Below are 25,529 nucleotides of genomic sequence, written 5' to 3'. Positions count from 1 at the left end.
ACAACCCGCCCCTGCTCAACCCGTCTTTCACGGGTCATGGGATCAAAATATAGATATCGGGTTGAAACAAAGTCGAACCCGTCAAAACCAACTAAATATAATTTTATTCCTAATATTTCTTGACCGCCCAACAGAAGGAAGAAAGACAGAGGAGTTAAGAGGACATAATTAAAAACAAAGAGGAGAAGAAGGTTGAAGAGATATTTCAAGCAGCGTAGGACAAGTTGCTTCTTAAGCTTCTTAGGCCATATATCTTCCCCTCCCCTGCCCCTTTAACTCCAGGACCTCTGTGCCCATAGCTTCACAGCACAGACAAAAAGCTCACCATGTCTCTTTCATCTCTCATTCTCGCCACCATTTTCTTTACTATCTTCCTCTTTTATCTCCTCAAGCTTACCACTCGCCGCTGCTGCCACGGCCTTCCCCTCCCTCCCGGCCCAAAGCCATGGCCGATCATCGGAAACTTGCCCCACATGGGCGTCGTGCCTCACCACTCCCTCGCTGCCCTCGCCACCAACTACGGCCCCCTCATGCACCTCCGTCTCAGCTTCTTTGATGTCATCGTCGCGGCATCAACGTCCGTTGCCTCCCAGTTCTTGAAGACCAATGACCAAAATTTCTCAAGTTGACCGCCTAACTCAGTGCCAGGTATATTGCTTACAATTACCAGAACCTCGTGTACTTTGCCCCCTATGGCCCCCGGTGGTGCATGCTCCTAAAGATTAGCTCCGTCCATCTCTTCTCCAGAAATGCCTTGGATGATTTCTTCTTTCGGTTGTTTTGTTTTTAGAAAAGTGGGTTTCATTCCAAAAAAAAAAAAAACCCGTTAGTTTTGACCCGATCCGAATGTTTCGGGTCGGGTCGGTTTAGTTTTCAGGGACGCTCCTTGCGGGCAAAGTTGGGTCAAGTCAAAACAGTAGTTGGGCGGGCCAATGTGCAGGCCTAATATATATATATAAAAAACTATAAACATTCTCTAATGCGTGTGATTATACAACATCATGAAGAGAAAATGACTTGAATAAATAAGACCAAATCACCCTATATGCCAATGCTTCCGAGATGTATTGTAGTATATTGCAACCCCACAAAATCAGTTCAATCTAGTTTCAAGCTTAAATCAGGACCAAATAACTTTCATCTGAATTTGGCATTTAAACAATTTATCCCAACCACAGAGTAATACTTCGAAATTATAGAAAATTGCCTACACTGATTCTCAACAGCACTTAATAATCGAAGTACAAATACAAATACAAAATAATAATAATAAATAAATAAATGAAGCCAACGCTGAGCCTGATTTTAACAATTACAGTGCTTGAATACATTGGCTACACAAACTCAACAATTGACACCATGGAGTCAAGCCACATCTGTGGCTTCCTTCGCTCAGCAATCGACTTAAGTATTGTCTACAGGCAATAATTCTTACAAATGAAGGTAACATGTACGTCAACAGGCAATAATTCTTACAAAGGTACATACAGGCTCTCATCATTATCAACAGGAACATAAACAAACCTCCCCAGCAATGTAAAGGTGTCAATCAATAGCTAGTACGTGTAACCACCCCCTAGAACAAAATAACATTTGCAAAACATACCAGTATTGAAGCTTCAGGGGCTTGTTGCTCAATATGCACAGCAGGAAACAGGTGAGGAAGGTTTGTTGCATTAAACGGAAAATAGTTATAAATTACAATAATTCCATAGGCTCACCTAGCAGTGACAAAATGATGACTGTTCTAACACCACTGACTAGCGTATACAACATAATCATTATATGCACAAAATTTCCAAGAGGCTTTGGGCCATAAAAATAATTGCTACCCCATTAATATGGAAGGGTAATAATACATGCGCTAATCTAGTGGGGGTTAAAAAAGGAATTCCAGCCCTCCACATGTGCAGGGAACCAAGGAGATAAAAGAAGAAAAGAAGTACAAGAGAAAAAAGAGATAAGAACCTGTACACATACCTCTTTATCCATCTTTATCTTCCTAAAACTCTAAACAAGTGGTAATATACAAGATCTGCCAAAAAATACACGATGATAATGCCCTGCCCATATTTTGCCTTAATTAACTTTCAGACAGTACAAGCGAATAATGATCAGCCTCTCCTTCTGTCCTACAATGCAAAAATGGAATAAACAGCTTCATCTGCATCAAAACCCAATACCTCAAGTCAGCTTTCTTCAGTGAACTAAGTTAGAATGTGTCTCCCACTAAATAAACAATTAGAAGCCTAGAGAGAGAGAGAGAGAGAGAGAGATGAATGGGTCATATAATTGCAATATAATCAAGCACCCAAGTAACAAGAGAGCAACCAACCATGAATAATTGCAACCGTGGATCTTACTGGGATCAAGATAATGAAAAAAATCCAAAAATAAATTTGGGCTCGGGGAAAACAAAGCAAGTATCAATATAGATAACCTATGTGAGTATAAACATTAGGCATACACAACAATAAAAGTAAAGAGGCATCGTCATGGTATATTATATGGATAATTTGGTGAGTTGAAGATAAAATGTAAAAATAATTTCAAACTTTAACAACCTTTGTTCGAGAGAGGAAAAATACATCATGAAACTTAACTAAAAGCAATAAAATTGGAGTAAAATATTCAATTTGACTAAAAGCTTAAAGAAAGGATTTGAATAACTGAAGACTAAGGCCCGGTTTGGATACAAAAGTCTCCCCAACATATCTCAACTCATCTCATCTAATCATTACAACTTTCCCAAATTCCCATACAAAATATAATAAACAATTCAACTTTTTCAAATTCCAAAACAATAATAATATTCTAACAATATTTTATTCAACTTTCATCTCAACTCACTATCCAAACCTCCCCTAAGATATCCTGTGATTCCTGTCTATGGCTGCCCACCTTTTCAATGTGTATGCAAATGACATAGCAGGTCCCATCTTAACAATCAATTAACCCTAAATCATCTCTGCATATATCAGGCTATAATTGCCGAAGATACTGAAAAACGTAATACCTGTACACTGCTGTTACATGGGCATGCAGACCCAATCCTGACAAGCCGGCCAGTCTCGAAATGCTCAATCAACTAGATTGCTTCATTCCAGAGTAGAACTTGTGGGCCTCACGTACAAACTTCCTTGCCCTGCTTGCAGAAGCTGTATTTGCAGTTGAGACTGTTGTTGTGGCTGAAGATTCTGAGGTGATTGCTGTTCTTGCTGCTGTCGTTCTTGATGCTGATACTGTTGTTGGGATGGGGGTGGGGATGTTAGAGACTGTTGCAGTGGAAGCTGAGGCTGCCACTGTACTCCAACATTATTACCATGCGAGGGAAAGCTACCAGATAACTGCCTTGGACCCAACCCTTGACTGATGGGTGGTAATGGCTCACTCCCAGCGGAATTTGAAATAGGTGTATTCCCCATATTAGGCATATTAGAATCATATACTAATTCTGATACCTTCCACTGAGAAGAAACGGAAGAAGAAACAGCAGGTATCACATCAGCTGAATCATTACAGGTCTGTGGCATTGCAGTGCTAGAAATCACTGGAGAAGCATTATTCACAGACTGCTGGTCAGCTTGAGCTAGATCAGTTTGAGACTTGTTCTTTAACTCAGAATTCACTTGACGATTCTGTTGGAGCAATCTCTGGGCACTTGATTGAGTTTGATTAAACTGCTTTATGTGTGGCTGTGGCTGTGGTTGTAGCTGTAGCTGCTGATGATTGGAAGCAACTGAAGATGGAACCGTTTGATGCGAAGATGATAATGCATGACCCAGAGGAACTGGTGGAGACTGGCCTTGACTGCTACTATCAGCATTGGGAGGTATCTGCTGCAGCGACTTCGACGTAGTGGGTGCAGGGCCAATCAGCTTTTGCTGCGGCTGGGAGTGGTTTGAAGATTGAGAAGGAACTAATGGTTTAGATGGTTGGACTGGGTTTATACCAGAGCCAGTATATAAGCCTTGGCCTTGCATTGCATGCATGATCTGCTCTCCCTTCTCAGGAGCTTGGCTTCCTGGAGGCACAGAAAGACCATTAATATGACAATGATCGATGGGGAGGTTCTGATGCACCGACATGCTCCCTCTTCCTATTCCCTTTAAATGTTTAGCCTGTTGTTGAGACTGTGCTTGTTGCCGTTGATTAGGGTGGTGCCTGCCAGATTGTTGAAACGGCTGCTGTTGTGGCTGTCGCCGTTGCTTCCCCATCTGACTAGTCAACCCACTGACACCAGGACTCCGGCTGATCCCATGTTGTGGCAGGTGATGTTTCTGCTGGTGCTGAGATGATAAAGGAGCCATTGGGGAAGATGGTGTCACTGGTGACATAGATACTGGCTGAGATGAAGTTTGGGACTGAATCTGGGAATTATTTTGTATAGAAGATGATGTGGGAGGTTGTGGCAGTGGCGGGACATGCGGCATTATAGCGTTGGATGCAGCAAACTGTTGCTGTTGCTGCTGCTGCTGCTGCAAATACCGCTGCTGCTGTAGATTCCTGTCTTTAGCAAGGCGGATTGCATAAGCTTGATTCTGGGAACCTGTAGCAGGATTGGGACCCTGAATATGAGGGTGATGAGGGCCACTGAGAGCATGAGACCGCTGAGGAGACATCTGATGATGCTGCTGAGAGTGGCCTCCATATGGCTGAACAGGTGGTGAAGTAGTCTGATTAGAGAAAGCAGAAGTCAACCCATTGAAATGGGGGATAGCTTGGCCGTTCCCTTGTGTGGCCTGCATCTGAAGCTCAGGAACAATCATTTGCCTTTGATGCTCCGGGTTATGGCCAGGCTATAAAAAAAGTAATATGCTTCCCATATGAATTATACCCAGTGATGTATTACTGAGGCAATGATGATAGATTCAAAACATGTGGAGAGTACAGAATATAAATGATTAACCTTTATATAAATTTAATAATTCAAATAAAGGTTCAAATTTCTAACTATCAAAAAAATAAAGGTTCAAATTTCTTGTAACCAACTCATGCAGTTTCTTTCCACACTCAAATTCTGTTTTTTACAACACTCACTGTATTCCTTTCTTACTGTAACTAACCATCACTTTTTTCGATCTAGGATCAAAATTTATTTTTGGATGAGTTCTCTCTATAATCAAAATCAATAATGCTTTTTTCCCCAAAGCTAATTTATGAAAAAGCACTGCACATGTATTTTTGAGAATGCCTGTATGGTTTGCTCTCCTGTGAGAGAGAGAGAGAAAGAGAGAGACCCCCTTTCCCCCTTCCCGTAGGTTATAAATGTCACGTACTTCCATACATATAGCTAGGCAAGAGACTTGCATAATTAAATTAAACATTGTTTATCAACTAAAAAGAGTGTTAGAGAGAGAGAGAGAGAGGTGAATTTGATTCTAACAAGTGGGGGCATGTTCAAAGATGCAGATAGCCCTCTCTAATTTAAGACAGCCCAGACTTAACACATTATTATTTTTTATATATAAGTAACCCAGACTCAACACATTACTACCCTCATCACAGAAAAATACGACCATCTAGGGGTTCAAGTAAGGTTTCACATGGGCTAAATTGCTCACAAACAACAAATACCCAAGGCGCGGCCAACAGAGATCTTAAACTTAAACAAGCTTCAAACACTCCATCGCAACACCCTTGGCCATGAGTACTAAACAAGAGTAAGATAGATAGCAATCTTGATGCAACTTGATCCTAGAGGAGATTGGTATATTGTAAGGCTATAAAATCCTCAATTTTCTTCTTACAGTTCAAACTAAATCTCTCTGCACATTTGCATGCACACAACCGAACAAAAACCATAGACCAAACTAAAGGCTACCATCGAAAGAAACAACCATAGACTAGAAAAATAATATTTAAAACTCACTCGCATCATATGAAGAGCCTCACGAGGCCTTAACATAGAGTTCACTTGACCAGAACCAGCTCCAGAGTGCATGCTTACAGAGCTTGGCATCCCCACCATACTGGAAGAAAGCATTGTCCCAGAATTCAACATAGATGATGAGGGCATTCCCTGAAACCCAGGTCTTGACATTGGCACGTTTCTATTCATTCCACAAACCATGCCCACAGCATTTCCACCAGGTAGCATTCGCACACCTCGATCAGTTCCTGAAAGACCCCCTGGCCCTGAAACTGACATGCTAGACTGCTGAATATTTCTACCAGATAACATTTGATTGTATTGCTGCATTCTTTGCTGCTCATCAACCAGTAAAGATGATGTTCTTGGAGCATTGTATCTGCCATCCCTGAGAAGGCATGTGGACCCACTTTATTTTTATAGGTAATTGACGATTTTATTTGAAAGACATAACCCAAGGACATATACAAGAGGGACACCTAACTAGAAATAGAAAAGACATGTAAGGAAACACTAAAGACAACTGATTTTTTTTTTTTTTTTAAATAGTGTGTTAAAAAACAAATGCTGACAAACACAAGCTATAGCAGCAGACTACCTGACAGAGGGATTCAATGGACCAGATGGTGATGGCACGTTACTACCAAGAACCACACCAGAAGATCCTTGTAGGGTGGAATTCACCCCAGAAGTAGGAAGCATCGATGCAACAGCACCCTGACTTGATATTCCTAAACCACTTGCATGAGAACCTTGAAAACCAAGTGGATGATGAACATCTTGGTTTGATGTGGTTGCATCACAGAGATCAAGTGGCCTTCAACCAATCAACAAAAGTAAAGCTAACACTGCTATTTTTTGCATAAGACAATAACAATAAAATATGGGCCAGAATTTTTATTTTATTTTATGACAAGTAAAACACTGGCCAGGAATATGAGAAAATATAGAATAAAAATATGAAGTTTAGTAGCAGTAAGTAGCATAAAAACCTATAAAAAAAAGCAGTAAGTAGCATAAATAAATAGCAGGCACTACTAAATATGCAGTAAGGCACCAAAACTTACGTTAGAGCACCTCCATTAAGGTTATTTGGGCAAACTTGGTTAACAGCCACAGCATGGGAATTGTGAACAGGTCCAATTTGTTTCAGATCTTGGTTATCACTCTTTTCAATATGCAAGAAGACAGGTTTTTAGTCAGGAAACAGTTTAACCAAAAGATGAAGAAAGGTCAACTTATATTCCATTGAGTCATATCCCTCTAATTTCAACAATGTGATACATTTCACATTAAAAAGCTAGCAAACATTACAATTATAGACTTATAAGTGCCATCTCAAAACCAGGGTATAAAACAAACATATCTTATTAGAAGTTAGTATTTAATTTGACCATGTTATTGGGGAGTGCAATGAAAGATTGCAACAATAAAAATATGGTGGGAATCAATTTTCAATTGAAAAGCAAGTGTGGGAAGATACTGAACAAAAGATACAGATTTTATGTATACAAGCAAGCACCAAAAGAAAAGCCAACAAGAATTTTAAGAATCTTAAAAGTTTTATCTGTGAGCATATATAGAATAATCCTTTGCAGCAAATTCTTCAAGATTTTTATTATTATTATTATTATTATTTTATAAGTAATTTATTATTATTATTATTATTATTATTATTATTATTATTATTATTATTATTATTATAAGTAAGAAACTTTATTGAATTGAATGAAACTAGGCAAAGTCCATGTACACAGGAAGTATACAAAATGAGACTCCTAATTACATTCTAGAGAGCTGAAAAGAAGACAAAAATTCATGAACATTCCCTCCCTTTAGTACAATAGCAGAAAACCACTGAACAAGAGAGAACACAAAGAAATTCCAGATTTCCCCCACTGCTCGCTCCTTGTTGTTAAAGCACCTGTCATTCCTTTCCGTCCATAAGCACCACATTAAGCACAAATGTATCATCCTCCATGCCGCAACGAGTTGAGAGCTATTATGATGCCTATTCCAGCATGCTAATAGATCCACCACACTCTTAGGCATAACCCAACTCAGCCCAGTTCTACTTAGAATGCCAGCCCATAACTCCCTAGCCACCTAACAATGTAAAAGTAAATGCTCAATCGATTGCCCATTCTTCTTGCACATGCAACACCACTCCATAACTATCATACCACGTTTCCTTAGATTATCAACCATCAAAATCTTCCCAAGTGCAGCTGTCCAAGAAAAAAAATGCAACTTTAGACAGCACAAAAACCCTCCAAATGCTCTTCCACGGAAAAGAGACATGCTGTTGGACTGTCAACACCTTGTAAAAGGATTTAACTGAAAACTTATAACTCCCCGTATGTTTCCACAGCATACGATCTCTCCCATTTCCACCTATCTTCACTGAATACAAAAGGCTAAAAAAGCCTGCAAACTCATCAAGTTCCCAATCTTGAGCATTCTAGTGAAAATAACATTCCAATGCACAGTCCCATTAGCACGACACAACACCTCTGAAACAGCAGCCTGCTGGTTTCCAGCCAAGCTGAATACAACCGGAAAAACAGTGTTAAGAGGTCTCTCACTACACCATTCATCAAACCAAAACCAGATTCTTTCACCATCTCAAACCTCAAACTTAGGATATTTTTAAAAAATGTTCCACCCCTTTCTAATATAATTCCATAGGCATACACCATAAGACCCCCTACCCACCTTAGAACACCATCTCCCCCATTCAAATCCATACTTCTGATCAATCAGCTCTCTCCACAATAAATCCCCTTCCTTTTGATACCTCCACAACCACTTTTCTAATAAAGCCTTATTAAAAATACTCAAGTTTCGCACCCCCAAACCAACATTCACAATCGGGCCGCTCATCCTTTGCCAACTCACTAGATGAAATTTATTCTCCTCCCCCATGCCACCCCACAAAAAAGCTCTTAACAATTTTTCAATCTGGTATGCCACTCCCACCAGTAATGGAAATAAAGAAAGCTAGTATGTAGGAAGATTGGAAAGGGTGCTTTCGATAGGGTTAATCTCCCCTATTTTGATAGATATAGCCGCTTCCAACCTGACAATCTTTTCTCAACCTTCTCTACAACACCGTCCCAAATATTATTTGCTTTGAAGGACACCCCTGAGGGAAGCCCAAGATATTTCATAGGAAGGGAAGCAACTTTGCATCCCAACATATCTGCAGGAAAGTTAAAATTCCTCACGTCCCTCACCGGTACCAATTCCAACTTTCCCAAGTTCACCTTGAGGCCCGAGACAGCTTCAAAACACAATAAAACAGCCCTTAAAGCTTAAATCTGACTACTTTCAGCATCACAAAAAATAAGAGTTTCTTTCGCAAATAATGAGTGAGAAATTGAAATAACACCATTACTATTATTTCCCACCAAAAAACCAGCAAGAAAGCCCCCCCCTACTGCAGCCTCCACCATGCGACTCAATGCCTCCATAACAATAACAAAAAGAAAAGGGGATAACGGATCCCCTTGTTAACCCCCTCGAAGTCTGAAAAAATCCACATGAAATACCATTCACTAAAATAGAAAACCGGGCAGTCGAAACACAATGTTTAACCCATCCACACCACCTATCCCCAAAGCCACATCTTCTAAGCGTATAAAGAAGAAAATCCTAGCACACGTGGTTGTATGCCTTTTCCATATCCAGCTTGCAAAGAACCCCCGGAATGCCTTTTCTCATCTGGCTGTCCATACACTCATTCTCAACATTAACTGAACGAAGGCATTTTGAGGTTTAGAAATGATTTTATCCATCATCATACTCATACAGTTGGCTAACACTTACGAAATAATTTTATAAATCCCGCCTACCCAACTAATAGGACGGAAATCTTTCAACTCATAGGCACCAGCTAACTTTGGAATGAGAGCAATAAGAGTAGCATTTAAGGACTTCTCAAACTTATAATCAGAATGAAAATCATGGAAAACCTGCATCACTTCTTCCTTCACTATATCCCAACACTCTTGAAAAAAAAGCCATAGAAAATCCATTTGGACCCGGGGCCTCATCTTTGCACATACCTCTTGCCACCTGATGCACCTCCGCTTCTTCAAACAGCCTCTCCAACCAGCTTGCTGCATCAGAATCAAGCTGGTCAAAATTCAACCCATCAAGTTTAGGGCGCCCATTCTGCTGTCTTGGACAGGAGGTCTTCATAATACTTCACTATATGATCTTGGATCTCATCGGGGGAATGAAACACATTAGAGCTGGAATGAAGAACTTCAATGGCATTATTACACCTATGAGAATTAGCTATCTTGTGAAAAAACTTAGTGCATTTGTTGTCCCCCTCCTTCAACCAAAGCACCCTTGATTTTTGCCTCCAAGAAATTTCTTCCATCAACAAAACCTTCTCAATTTCGGACACAACCTCATTTTTTCTTAACAAGGACTGCTCATTATTTACTCCGTTCTCCAATGCATGCAGTTCATCCCAAAGAAGATTTTTCTGCACTTCCGTATATCTAAAGACTTCATCATTCCACTTCTTCAAATCCATTTTAAGGGCTTTAAGTTTACCTGCCACAATAAAACTAGGAGTACCATAAAGGAATAAGAAGTCCACCAATTCCTTCACTTTTCCACAATTCCATCAGCTTCAAGCCACATATTCTCAAATTTGAAATAACGTCTACCTCCATGAATGCCACCACAATCAAGTAAAATTGGGAAATGGTCAGAACAGACATGCGGCAACCTCTTTTGACATAGATCCGGATAATGAGTCTCCCAAGGAGAAGAGAATAGAAATCTGTCCAACCTCAACCACTCTCTACCGTTAGACCAAGTTTAAGCCCCACTACTAAAGGGAGATCCACGAGATTCAGATCAAAAATCAATTCCGAGAAATCTTCCATAGCTCCTGTTGACGTAGAAGCCCCCGCCCTCTCACTAGGAAACCGAACAATATTAAAATCTCCACACAAACACCATGGTAAATCCCATAAAAAATACAAACCCGCCAATTCCTCCCACAAAAAACTTCTATCACTATCCACATTAGGCCCATACACTTCCGCAAAAGCCCACCTCCACCCATCCTCAATATTCTTAAAAGAAACGGCCACTGAGAAATACCCAATGCAATCTTCTACCATCTCCGCCACTCTCTTGTCCCACATCAACAGCATACCTCCTCAAGCACCTAATGAAGCTAGATAACAGCACCCCACAAAAGAACAACACATAAACTGCGAATAATATTTCTATCAATAAAACACAACTTTTGTCTCTTGAAGACAAACAATGTCAACTTTCCAGCTACGAGGGATCTAATATGGAGATGTTTGTTGACATCATTCATCCCCCTTACATTCCAAGAAAGGATTTTCGGCTTCATTAGAAGACCAAGACCCCCGCCCTCTCAACCTATCCCTCCCCACACTTCCCTCCTTCTTGTCATAATTAATAGAGCTTTTTAAACGTTTCAATTCCCTGTCCCTTTTCATTGCTAACTTCACAGTTGTGGATCTTCTTGCTTCAATAGCAACAAGGAGAACCTTAAACTGCTCTTCAAACCCTACATAGGATATCCCCACACACTCCTGTAATTCCTCCACTTTTTTTAACACCCACTTCGATGTTAATTTGGAGTTGGCTTTGGGGGGATGGTACATAACGGAATTGGACTGCCTATTTCTTCCTTGTCACCATCTACCTTGCTGACCACCATCTGTAAAGAAGCTTCCGGCAGCACAATCTCTGAAGAACTAGCCAACTGCAAAGCACCCTTCAATACCACTGAAGGTACTCCTATGTCTCCATTAACCCCCCCAACCAATTCCAGATGTCTATACCCCTCCTCTGGCAGAATCTTCTCAATAAAAATTGGACAAAGATCCCTTGTAATAACTCCATTATTCAAATGGATTCATAGGCTCTACTTGATTAAATGATTCTCTTCCAACTCCCCTTCTTCTAATTCCTCCGACCGAAAATACACCTCCTTTTCAACATCCCGAGCCACCATAACAACTTCTTCCACCTCCAGCGACAGAACCGTTATCGGAGTCTCAACAAAGGAATCGCCAATGACTGGCAAACAAGTTTGTGCAACTACTGCAACCATTGGAGCAAGTGGTGGCGCCGTTGTGGTAGACCAAATCCAATACTCTTAACTAATACGGGACTTGGCCTTCCATACCCATATCAGGCTTTTGACCAGGCCCAGCCCATCCTGAATCCAACCCATCTGCAAATCCTTACCAGATATACCTTCAGCGCCCACCGAGCCTAACCCCAACTTAACCCAATTCAACATAAGGTCCACATTAGACATCATAACCAATAATGCATCATACATGGCCTTCAATGAGAAGTCCTTCTCAACGCCTAACATGCCTTCAAAGGAAATCAAACCTTCACCTTTGAGAATATGAACAGACTCTTGCGCCTGCCCTCCTGTCATCGAAATCTTCCCACCATAGTTCCCACGAACTTCCCTACTCCCCTCCATACACGGCAATGACTTCAACAAAACCCCTGCAAAGGTCCCCTTCTGACCCTCTTCAACATGAGACTGGGGTGCAACCATCTAGGGCACAAAACATAGGAAGAAGAAACAACCTCTCTCAGCAAATCTCCAAACCTCCTCCACCCCTCACCCTTTAAACCTTCTAGAACAACAATGAAGCCACATCTTCTATGATCTATCATGTCCATACTCCGACATAGACAGAAACCTGCCATAGCTATTGAAACATCTTTGAACTACCAGCACTTGATTCCCTTTCCTTCGAGTTTTAAAAAACTCAGAAGAGCCAATAGACACCCTACAGGCTCCCACAGCAAATGTTAATCATTCCAAGGCAGCTGTGTTGATGGAAATGAACTTAGTGACCCTATGACTGCTCTCTGTGATCCTCCACCATTGGGCATTCTCTTTTTTGAACTCAAAGAGCTTCTGATCAATACGTAACTTCTGAGTCTCCGACACAAAGCCATCAAACAAAACCAGAACCAATAACACCCCAGAATATGAGAAAACAAGAAGAAAGGAACGAAGAAAAGATTAAAAAATAAAGAAAAAAACGAAACCAAAAAAAAAACGAATCAGGTAGGCAAAGAAAGATCAAGGATCATCCCTGGCGAGAAGCGCTGGGGATGGAAGATGAAAGGTCATACCCCCAGAGAGAGGAGAGAGGAGAGGGAAGATGAAAGGACATTCTTGAAGATTTTACAAATTCTATCTTGTTTTCATGGCTAAAAAGTTTCCAATAAGTTCAAAACAAAATATTCTGTAAGAATTTCATTTCAGCCTTGAGAACAGATGCAACCTCCACCAAATCCAATATTGCGACTTTAAAAAATAACAATTTTTTATGTGCATGAAAACATTGTTCTTAGAAGTCCAACCCCAATAGATGTCCTATCACGAACAACTTCTAAGCATGCAAACAATGGCAAGAAGGTAACAACAAATGTACTACATAACACCTGTAACAGGAAACAGGTGTAGGAACACAAATATAAATATTTATGAGTCTTCTGGCTTCCAACAACTGTTAGACCAGATAGCATTTTAGGATACCCCATATGAGGTCTAAGAAAAATGGTAATAGTAGATGTCCTACGTAACTGAAACAGAACAGTTGTAGGAGATAACAGAAAAAATGACTTAGTATGAACATCAACCACAGCTCATATGGGCTCCCTAACAAATGCTATCTGGTCTAACATGTGAAGGAAGCTGGGAAGGGACAGATATAAAAGGGCACCTGAAATAAAAATATATTTATTCTGCATTCAAATGAAGCACAAGTCAACAATGACTGATAAGAATAGGCACGCTACAGAAACAGTATTAGTAATTTGCTTTGGAATTCCACCAATATGCCACTTAAATAACAAACCTGACTCCTCCGATAGTGCTGCTTCTGCCCAATCATAATGATTTTCTCAAAATGCGCCTTGATGGCATCCTCTTCCATTGGCCCCTGCAAGCGTTGAAACAATTGCCTGGCGCTACCCTGCATGAATGCAGCAACACTAGACAATATAAGCACAAGCTCAATAATACACAGCTATCATTCCAATGCAGAGACAAAATTGACAACATTTTCAGAACGTTTATCAAGATTCTTGCCTTTGGAATGCCTGGTAAGGTAGATGGATAAGACTGAGAAGACCCTGAATCTTCAGCACTATCAGCTCCATCCCCAGCATTCCTGTCCATCAAAAGTTTGTGCCGCTCCTTACACTCTTTAGGCTTCCGAAAGATACACTGCATATGTTGGAAGACTCAATGAAATTAGAGCCCAAAAGATGGCAATAAAAAGTAACAAGATTACTCAAGATTTTTTATTTTTTATAAGTAAACAATTTTATTAATCAAAGAATAGGCATAGCCAATTACATTACAAAGATATGCCCTAACTATGTAGGCGCAATAGAGACAAGAAATTCATGTAAAACCAGGCCATTAAAGTCAACAGCAATGGCCCAAGTATATAGAGTTCTAATAAAATAAGCTTTACTCAAGATTTTATAAAATCATTATCAACTTAAAAGGAAAAATAACACCATTCACATTAAATAAATAAATAAAGCATGCACCTACAATAAGCTCAGGTGCATGATAAGACAGCTCCAAAACAAGATAATGAGAAATAAGCAAATAAATACCTTAAACTGCAGGGTACTGTTGATAACATCACTTACAAGCTCCCAGTTAGGACCCATATCATGTACAAGAACAACAAGCGCCTAATGTAACCCAAAAGATGAAAAAAAAATCAGGTAACTGGTATTATTAGTAGTAAAAGCTTTGGACATAACCAAACATAGAAGACAAAATGATTATAATAACCTGGTCTTCAAATAGCGACCAGGGACTTCCAGAACCAGACTGCCCAGCAGAAATCTGCAAAGAAGGTTAATTATTCAAGTTCAGAGGGAAAAAAAGTACACAATCAAGCTAAATAGCAATAATGTTAACAAATTGTTTGAACAAAGTCCAATAGTGCATAAAAAATTACCTTCAATGCTTTAACTTTCCGGCCCCTATCCCGACCACCTATCAATTTAATGAATTTATTTGGGTTGGACATATTACTCATCTGGGATGCCACAGGGGAAGGAATGGACCCACCCATAGGAGTAATGTTGTCAAAATTATTATCTAGTGATTGCTTTGCAATCTTTGGTTTCTTGGCATTAGGCTGCCCATACAAACCTTCATAGAAACAATTGGAAATGTAAAGGATCAAGAATATGAAATATATTAGGTATGTTCCCAAGCAAATTACTTAAGCTTATGAGAGGAAAGAGAGGCTTACCACTTGTTCCATTACATTCAAAGTGGTGATTGTCCAATCTCTTCCTGGAATGATCCCTCTAAAAAAACAAAAGTCATACAAAGGAGATGAATACTACCATGGAAATGGTTCATAAGATGCAATATTGTCTCAAAGAAAATTTGAACAATCAGGAAAACTACTCACTCAGCTATCAACATAGCACTATCAGAAAAGGAAACAAATAGAACCTTCATAGTCCCAAAATGTTATATTGCCAGAGTCCCCAAATATTTTTTTGATTGGGAAATAAATTTTGTTAATAATAAGAGTGCCCAAATTTGTTATACAGACAATTATAGCATCCGTGTCACCAAAAACTCTCCAAGCTATGTTCCGCTTCTTAGGACCTGCCTATGTTTTCACCTTGAGCTTTAGTACATTGATGGATTGAGATCTTGCTAAATAAACTGTCCCTCAAAACGTTTATCTTAAAGTTAAACCAAGGCACATTTGATACAATCTCTGTCTGCACCAGAAATGTATGCCTCCAAAAGCTAAACACAAATTATGCAACTAAAAAATGTCAGCGGCAACAATGAGGGAGTAGTTCCTAAAATTTTTTGGCATCTCTCTGTTGTGACATACCATCATATTCTTTAACCTAATGGCCAGATAATGAAACCCCAAAGCTTCAATACCTTAACAAAAACAATAATCTATTTTAAAAAAAGAGTTCTAACATAGACTTAAAACAGTTGGAAGAGGTACAATAAAAATGTAATGCTATTCTATAGTAGTTTCTCATGGGCAAAGGAAGACTTCAAATAAAATTATGAATGAAAGGACACAGGCAGAGTCAAATACACAAGATCATAATGTAACCCTTCCCTATGGCACAAATTTTACCAAATTATTTGAAACCAGAATGTCAGCTTAGGTTCTACTTGTTTCAATGAACAGAAGAAAGATCACCTGTTCATTAAGAACAGCAGAATCCAGCTGCCATCCCAGGTCATATGTGGATGCCTGCCACCACATAGAATTTAAGCAACTTAACAGAAAGAAAGGAAGAAAATATGAAGTAAATAACTATAATATTCCAGGGATAAGAATGTTCCTGGTGTCTGATGACAAGAATTCTTATGTACCAGATGCTTTGCCTTCTTCTTCTTTTTAGGCCTCATTGATGATGTTTCTGCAGAGTCATATGGAAACTGCTTTTCGAAGTCCCCAACCGACTCAACCTCAGCACTTTTCTGTATCTGGGATCCCCCATGCAAAGTACTTTGGTCATCCTGACAGGAATTAGTATCTCCACTTGAAGCATCTGTCTTGAGTTGAGCCTGAATGGTCCCAGTTGCTCCAGCACCGAAAGGACTCAAAACCCTTTGCCTAGTAGCAGTGCGCATGCGTTTGGTAGGAATTGGGCCAACATTAAGACTAGCAGGCCTTGTCCCAATCAACATTGACTGCTGAGTTCCAGTTGTGAAGTGTCCATAGGGCAAATCAGCTCCCACTTCATATGATCTCGAATTGTATGATTTCATTGGGTTTTTCCGTTTCTTCTGGGAAAATTTTGATGACTTGCTACCGGGCAAAGAAAACGGGCTTGTTTCTCCTTCATACTCATCATACGCATTCCCTTCATATCCATACTCTGAATTTGAAAATAGACTTGTAAGGATCATCAGATTGATGAGGATTAATTTCGATAGGTATGAGGATTAATATATTGCAATAGTCTCACTTATAAAATATATATATATATTGCAATAGTCTGTAATACCTGCCACAGCACCATAACCTGATGTTTCAACTTCTTCTTGCATGGCACTACCAGTTTTCTGAGATAATTCAATTCAATCATGTTAAGAAAAATTATTGCAAAAGAGACATCAGGATTTGCGAAATATACTAGAATAATTCTGTATTTCATCCATGAAAAAAATGTATTCAGCCAACAACAATGAAATAGTTGAAAGAGTTTATAGGCAATCTATTCACAATGTACACATATGTTAACAAAAATTATTGCAAAAGAGACATCAGGATTTGTGAAATATACTGGAATAATTCTGTATTTAATCCATGAAAAAAATGTACTCAGCCAACAACAGTGAAATAGTTGAAAGAGTTTATAGGCAATCTATTCACAATGTACACATATGTTAACAAAAATCTATTTACCTCAAACTCTAGCAGATGAGATACAATAGACTTTCTGTAGGTCTCCATTGCACCAGACGGAACTGAATAGGAAAGGTTTTCCTGCCAAGGTATAAACTCAAAGAGTAAGAATGTGATAGGCATTATTGATCAAATATGTGAAAGAACAATTAAGATATAAGCAAACACGTGGGACTCATCTCTACATGGTAGTATAACATATGGAAAGCTCACACAAGCCATCTTGTACGGCTTTCAAGACAATATAACCAACCTAGTGCATGACTAACAGCATGTATGTCTGTGTGTGAGCGAGCTAGGGAAAGAGGGAGCAGGTTGGCAAACATCAACATTGATAAGTTAACTAGATAAATAAGAGTACATTTTTTTTTACAAGTAAGAAGACAATTTTATTAATACAAATGAAATAGGCAAAGCCCATGTACACAGGACATATACAAAGTATATTTTTTTTTATAATTAATAGATAGGAGGACAATGAAACTAGGATTGTACTTCAGCAAGATGCTCCTCCCACGATGACTCCACAATTCCTAAATCAGATGTCCTGTCAGGAGTTGTTGGTGCCTGTGCTTGAAGAAAAGCACCAAGAGGGTTGTTACATTTCAAAAATCTCATTGCATATCCCACTACGGCAGTTGTAGCATTTTGTCTGGGATACTGTGTCCCTAATTCTTTGTTTGTCTCCTGTCCATAACCAAAATAGATATCAGTGTCATAGGGTACACCAAGGTAAGATAAAGCTCTAATACTTAAAACACTGCTTCACTTGCTTCCTGCCCAGCATCACAGATGTTATAGCAAAGAAGAGACATTAATTATAGGGACAGCAATATATCTGCTTTTAAGTTAAATAAAGAAATGACCAGGACATTAGAATAAGCAATTTTCAGCAAAGCAAAAGAACGCATATAGACAACACATGCTAGCACACTCATCATATAATAAAAGGCAACTGTTACGGTTGACAAACAGATCTAAAGCTATTAAGATAAATCATTCAAAGTCAAGCACCCTGCCCAAGTACTAAAGGATGAAACATCTACAAGTTAAGTCGTTTACATGCCTTTCAAAAAAAATGTAATTTTAAGGATAAGAGCTTGAAAGATATGCTGCAGAATATCCAATCCACTTCTGCAAGTTTATTTTGATAAGTAATCCACTTCTGCAAGTTTATGCAATTACAAATTCAACAAAAGATACTGTAAGAATGTTTTCTGTCATGCAGGTCCAAAAATAAAAGCACATCTCAACAAAAATCCACACTTCAAATAACCAGATGAGCATATCAATGAAAATAAACTGTGACTCCATGTTTATTAAGGTAAAGACTATCCACATACTGCTGCTAATATATCTGTGTCTATTCTTCTGCTGCTTACAGAAATCCACATACTGCCCCTTTTTAGAGTTCTTAGTGATTCATAACTCTGTATTTACTCAAGAGCTCATGTGAGTTGAAAAACTAGAACCTTAAACAAACCACAATTAACGATAAAATGTGATAATATACGTGGAACATCTGAATGGAAAAAGTTACCAGCAATGGAGGAGACAATGAAGAACAGCTGATTATTAAAAAAGGCAGAAAAACCATTTTATATATCACAGAATTGCAATCATCACATAGGCTAACGTAGTGACCAGAAAAGAGGGTCTGAAGTAAATAAACAGCACCGTATAGGATTCTTCAATCTTGTCCTTAAAAACTTCGTTTCCATCCACCCTCCTTGATCCAACCAAACTACACTTCGAGCTGTTTTGACCAACACTTTCATCACTATTTGAAACCACCTCTGCAGAATGCCAAAACTGCATGACAGCCTTCGCTAATGTGTGAGCTACTCTTCTTAGCTCCCAACATTGGTTTTGCTTTTTCAATCTTGACCGAGAAGTAGAAGTGACCTGATGACATATTTGAGCAGCAGCACTTATCTTCCAAAGACGCTCCTAAAAGAAACATCAAGGGAAACAGAAAGTTTACCACAGAAACATAGCTGGTTATATTGCAAGAAAGTGTTGACAGAAACTCTACTTCAAACCATGCGTGCTAGATGCCACACCAGACAAGATAATTTCCAGTGACAGACAAAGGTACGCATGAGCAAAAAAAAGTGAAATGGAATTTCCAGAAAATCATACCTGCGCAAAATCATTTGCCAACCATGCCATTTCCTCAAGAACAAAATCCCATTGACATTTTCTCTGATTCTCCAAATGTAAAATATGAACAGATAATTCTGCTATTCTCTTGCGCTTCGCCTGTTAACTACATTATGTCAGTCCTTTGTAGCTTCATGAAGAATTTAAAACAACAAACAAACTCTAAGCCAAGTTTGAGAATAAAACCAGGACAGAAGGTAAACTAAGAACCTCTATAATTCGTGCCTCTTCCAGAATAGAATCTTCATGAGCCGTATCTGACAATTGTGAAGGGTTACCAGAACAATTTTGATGTTCATGGGCAGCAGAAGAGTCCATCCCTGGACGCTCATGGTTTGAGATATCCATACGTTCTCCAAGTCTGCCAGCATTAATGTTTTCCTTATCAGGTTTGGAATTATCAACCAACAAGACATCCAGTTTTCCCTCAATCTCTGATGCGATATGTTCATTTTGTTGCACTCCCTCGGTGTTATAAGTACATTTCACCTCTTTTTGCAATTCACATCTACCTGTGTGCATATCTTCCTCAACTTTGACAGTAGTACCATTGCCAGGGTGGTTTTCATAAACGGAATCATGATGGGCATTAATAATAAGACCCCCATCAACGGCCTTGGTTTCGTTCCTTTTGTCAACAGCCTTAGTGTCATTCTTTTTATCAACACCATAGGGCTCTTTCATTTGTTTTACCACTTCACCACCAGCTAAATTTATTGTCTCTTCAAAATTTGGAGTTTGCTCCATAGCATTCCCATTAGACGTGGCCTCCCTTGTAGTACACATGTCATTATCGTTATATACATCTACAACTAGGCTAGCTTGGGTACCAAAGCACTCTGCATCTAAACCCTCTGTGCCTAATGCTGCATTGCTATTTTGACCTTCATCTGGTACGTTTTTTCTATCTAATTTGATGCTGCTAAACTCATTCAACTGACCAGATCTAGTGTCATTCTCAACTCTTCTTGTAGTTTCACCAAGTGGATATTCAAAACCAGCTGAAACTGCCTGATGCCTTTCTCCAACAAAATCAGGTACCCCAGAAGCCATATCAACAGCAGTTTGCTGAGGATTGACGTGACAAGATTGATCGTGTTGATTATCCCTCAAGCTCTTGGGAGTCTTAACATCCAACTTAACTTCTGGCAAGATATTGCTAGTAGTCTCTAAAGCCCGCACACCATCCCCGTCTGTATCCAACTGATTATCAAAAGATACAATTTTTGAAGTGATGTCACCATTTGAAGTAGCACCCTTTGCATTAGAAACAGAAGGTATATTCTGGACTTTTGTGTTGTTCATTTCAGACATCACCTCCTTTCCATCCCTACCACGAGCACCATCACGGCTCGGTCTGGACCTATACCTTCGAGCATATGGGCGGAGAAAAGCTGAATCTTCAGATTCCTTGGCATTTTGACTCCCATCCATCTGGAAAGACTGCTCAGATGGAAGAATGTGATTCATTCTACCAGGTTGTATAGAGCTTCTTTCACCTTCAAGTAACTCATTGTCACCATCAAAAAGCAACAGATTATCAGCGCTATTCGGTTCACAAACTGCAGGAACCCCTGGTCTACCACTACTCTCAACAGAATCTCCATGAGGTGAGGTAGCCAATGCAAAACTACCTTTTGCTTCACTGAAATACCAAATAAAATGAAAAAAAATAAATGTGATTTAACTTATCATTTTGATACCCAGTAATGGCAGCAGCAAAAGAATCTACCTGGTCACAATTTGTTCTGGATGCTGATCAGTGAGTGAAGTAGACTGGACACTAACTGAAGCTCCATTCCCAAACTTAAAGTCCAAGGGATTGCCACCCTGAAAGAGGGGCATACTTGGTTATTATCATTCACGAAAATAAGTTGCATAAAAAGCAATGAAAAGATCAAATTCCATACTTTCTCAAGAAATTCTAGCTCCCTTCTCCTTTCCTCACGAACATCGTATTCTTGCCTGTTATCAACAAGTAATATACGTTTTATGTACAGATTAGACATATAAAAAATACATCAAAATAAAGAAATTAGACAAGCGGTTGGATTAAACACAAAGGAGCATGCCAGTATCACCTAAGTGCTGCTTGAGCCCTCTCAATAGCTGCTCGGCGTGGAGAGGTTTTCAAACCAATACCAACCCCGCCGTCAACAACTCCACCCATGGAATCAACCTCAGCATTTACGAGCAGACCAGACTCTGAGGTATATCCATGCATACCTACCTTAATACCTACAATCCTTCCCCTCCCATCTATTCAATACTCTACAAACTTGAGAAAGCAACAGAGAAAAAAAGTCAAGTGAGAATGAGGAAGTGGCTAAATAAACAAAAGAAAATTTATATATCAGCAGTGAATACATCCCTTCTCCTAAATCCCCTAATTCAAGAGGAGATAAGATTCAAATTTACATAAATTCAAATAATTGGAAAAGGAAAAAGTTGACTATTTTTTTTTTTGGCTAAGTAGAATAAAATTTTGATCGGTACATAGAAAAAACTGACTGATATCACACAATGGAGATCACTCAAGACAAAGAATTTTTTAGTTTAAGGTAAACACAAAGAATTTTTTAGTTTAAGGTAAACACAAAGAATTTTTTAGTTTAAGGTAAACACAATTCACAAACCCATGTAGGATTGAACACATTACCTCATCATCCTCTGCCACTTATTTTAGGGGGTGGAGATGCCATTTTTTTCCAGAGACCATTGCCACTCAACATATAGGATTTTTTTTTTTTATAAATACACTCAACATATAGGATTTAAAGTACAGAAATCATACAAATTCAATGCCATAACAAAAATGTAAGAAGTTTGATGCCTAACTAACAATTACATTTTTTTATAATTAAAACAGTATTTTTTTTTTTAATGTAAAATTATAAAACGAAACATTAAGATATTATTCAATCCCAACACCTAGCACCCTCTCACATCAGCTGTGTTAATTGGTCTGATTAAAAGATATTGGCAAAAACTGAAGAAAAACATGCATTAAAGCTCAAATTCCTGAAATTGAATATTCAACCTGCTAGCAATTAACGGACATGGGAAAAGTTGCACCAATGCAATATCAGTTGCTTCTAAAATTTTCCAAATTTCTTTTAAGAATAGAAAAGTAAACCTATAAAAGGATTCCATTTAAATAGCAAAGCACAAGAATTTGTTCAACATGCTTCTCAAAACAAGAGGGCAAGAGCATTGTTTGTGCAGAGGTCTGCTTAATATGCCCTCTGAAACACTAAAATCATGAAATGGCTGCTTACATGTGTACAAAGTCATGGTGACCATGTGTAGATGAAATTCTTCATAAAAAAACAGGTTGCACTACCATGATAAATCTACCAGTATATGAATTATATCCAAGTAATATAATTTTTTTTTATGTCGGGGAACCTTTCCAAGGAAGGGCCCTTCAGACCCATCCCTGTAAAGTAAACCCCAGTCCCGTGCACCGCACCGTCAGAAGTTTCTCTACATGGAATTGATTAAATCGCTGGCTTTTCACCAGGGGGCGTGGCCCCAAAGGATTGTTTGCACCCATGAGGTGTTGAAACTTAGACCTTGAGGGGAGTGATACCCCAAGACCAAGGCCTTCACCACTTGGGCCAACCCCTTGGGGTTTCCAAGTAATATAATATAGACTGAAGGAACTTACATTAAGACAAACATTTAAAAATCCAGAGGTAAACTAAAAGAAACTGGAAAAAAAGTTGCAGTTCATAGAAATTTGAGTAATAGGAGGAAAATCAGCTAGATTAAAGAATGGTTTTAAAGGAAAAGATATGGCTGGCTTAATAATCCATCGCCAACCACAAATAGCAATCAGCATCTCCACCTTAACGACAGAAAAAAGAATTGATCGAATTCTATTGAATCTGACTCATTGACCCATAGTGATCATATATAAAAGAATGACTCTAGTTATCAAATGATTGAACAACTGGGAGCACTTTCCTTACTTAAACCAGAGATTATAATCACAAAATGGAAATGAATGCATTCTGGCTATGACAACGTATGGTATTTAATAACTGAAAACAAGAGTTACAACATTTATTAATACTCTATATCATATAAACCTACATGCACACGTGAACATTTGCATGTAAGAGCCTTGCCACCATTGTTTCTCCTTCAAATTCTCATATGGGTACCTTGGAACAATTCACTAAAGTACCAGAATAACTGGTTTACCACTTATACACACACCATACTAAGTTTCCCCAAATGGGCACACCTATTTTCTGACTTTTAATACCATATTAATGCAACACCTTCGTAACAACAGGACTTGCTGCTTAAACCTTCAAGCATTCATCGAAATTCACATGAATTTCCTAAATGGAAATTAAAGACCTTAATGCCATTCGACCCCCAGAAAAATGCACAAATTCCAGAATTCTAGGGTTTCATAACCACGGTGAAGAAAACCTAACACCAAAAGGGCAACAAAAAGCACCTGAATTGGGACGGGAGCCGCGAAATTGGGAACACTTTCTCTCTCCTAGGGTTTCGAACCACGAGCCCTATTCCAAAACGAATCAAAACGAATTTGCCCTAGAACGCAACGCGTCCCCGGAAATGCCAGCCATGAAAGCGTATCAAAGTATCTCTCAGAGTCTACCAGTCCCTCTAATTTCTAGGGTTTGGTTTTTATCGCGCTCTATGGTGTATAGGTTTCGGTTTCGTTAGGTCGTGTTCGTGGGGAGGTGGGGGACTATGCGACCTCTGCGAGTAGTGGGCTGGGCATGAAGAAGAAGAAGAAGACGACGATGAAGAAGAAGAGGGCTTTAAGAAATTGGACGTCCATTTTGGGCTTTTTATTATTATTACTCCATGAAAATATTTAGTTCTAACATTATTTACTCATATCAATGATATAATATAATTGATTTGTCTTAAAAAAATAAAATAAAATTTGCTTTGATGAGGAAGATGAAGCTACTAATAGAAGAAACATCGTTTTTTTTTTTTAATTTAAAAAATTAAAAAAAAAAAATTTTAAAAAAAAGGCATAAGTCTCACATGGAAACTTCTTCTGTTTTGTATAATATGTATAACACATTCAAGGGATGGCATAGTGGTCTTGGTGCAAGTCACATGATTTAGACATCTTAGATTCGAAACTCCGCATGGCGCATTCACACTCTTGAGCTATCAAAGTTAAAAATAAATAAAAAATCTCCAATTGAATTAGCCGATGACCTCTTTGGAGTGATGAGAGCATATGTACCTATTGGATTAGTTTGGACTTTATTCCAAGCAATTAAACTTCTATTTAGTAGGAGTTTTTCCTCCTAAAAAGAAGAATGAGAAGGCTAATTAATGGATGAATGTAAGTTTCATAAGCCATTTAAAAGAAATATGAGATGATGTTATTTTTTCCCTTAAACCTTCTTGAATAATTTTGTTAGTAAAACACTTTAGACACAAAAAGATCCCACAAAGGGATTCCACACACTAACATGGTACACAGAGAGTGTGACACGTATTCTTCTATTTTTTTCATCTTTCTTTCTCTCCCTCTCCCCCCGTGCCCCATCTCCCTTGCCAACATCGTTGCCTCGCCGTGCACTATGCTCAGGGGCATTGCTCCAGGAACAGAAAACACTGGCAGTCCACATGGTGGCCCCCAGCACCCCTGCTACTCCTCGGCGCTACTGGGCATTGCAGTGCCGTGCAGCGCAATGCCCATGCATCATCTCGTGGCCAAGTGGCCAGGCGGTCGAGGATAGGACCATCTTCGCCATGGCCAGGCGATTCTGCTGTTGCACGCTTCACAACCCATTATGGACGGATTTGCCGCCTCTCTCCAATCTCTCTCTCTCATCACTCTCTCTCACTCCCATGCTTAGCTGCTCAGATCGGCGGTAGTGTCACCGCACCACCGCAATCTGTTATCGCACGCTCATCGTCGCTGATCCACGGCATCGTTGTGCCCTGCTTTGCCACGTGGTTTCTGTTGGTGGCCGGTGGAGGGAAGGGGAGGAGGAGGAGGAGGAGGA

General features: G+C 39.2%; 1 protein-coding gene across 5 annotated transcripts; it reads right to left on the bottom strand.

Moving 5' to 3' along the window:
* Positions 1–1,658: 1,658 nt before the first annotated feature.
* On the bottom strand, positions 1,659–24,353 carry LOC122303692 (chromatin modification-related protein EAF1 B-like). Of its 5 annotated transcripts, none has more exons than XM_043115582.1 (23): positions 23,984–24,347; positions 21,591–21,787; positions 21,420–21,474; positions 21,242–21,339; positions 19,720–21,154; positions 19,489–19,608; positions 19,024–19,296; positions 17,842–18,033; positions 17,347–17,427; positions 16,946–17,003; positions 16,308–16,816; positions 16,132–16,185; positions 15,199–15,256; positions 14,899–15,095; positions 14,730–14,783; positions 14,546–14,626; positions 14,007–14,144; positions 13,774–13,890; positions 6,940–7,040; positions 6,471–6,689; positions 5,873–6,260; positions 3,017–4,799; positions 1,659–2,164 (listed from the first exon to the last, which is right to left on the bottom strand). In XM_043115582.1, the coding sequence occupies exons 2-22, from the start codon at positions 21,731–21,733 to the stop codon at positions 3,099–3,101; spliced, it is 6,072 nt and encodes a 2,023-aa protein (XP_042971516.1). In that variant the 5' UTR covers positions 21,734–21,787; positions 23,984–24,347; the 3' UTR covers positions 1,659–2,164; positions 3,017–3,098. The 5 variants fall into 5 exon arrangements, with proteins under 5 accessions (XP_042971516.1, XP_042971518.1, XP_042971519.1 ...); XM_043115584.1 differs by having other exon boundaries at positions 21,591–21,780; XM_043115585.1 differs by lacking the exon at positions 23,984–24,347 and adding an exon at positions 23,608–23,944.
* Positions 24,354–25,529: the final 1,176 nt, after the last annotated feature.

This window comes from Carya illinoinensis, chromosome 3 (genome assembly GCF_018687715.1).
Source record: "Carya illinoinensis cultivar Pawnee chromosome 3, C.illinoinensisPawnee_v1, whole genome shotgun sequence".
Classification (NCBI taxonomy): domain Eukaryota; kingdom Viridiplantae; phylum Streptophyta; class Magnoliopsida; order Fagales; family Juglandaceae; genus Carya; species Carya illinoinensis.
This window is presented reverse-complemented; position numbering and strand designations above follow the sequence as displayed.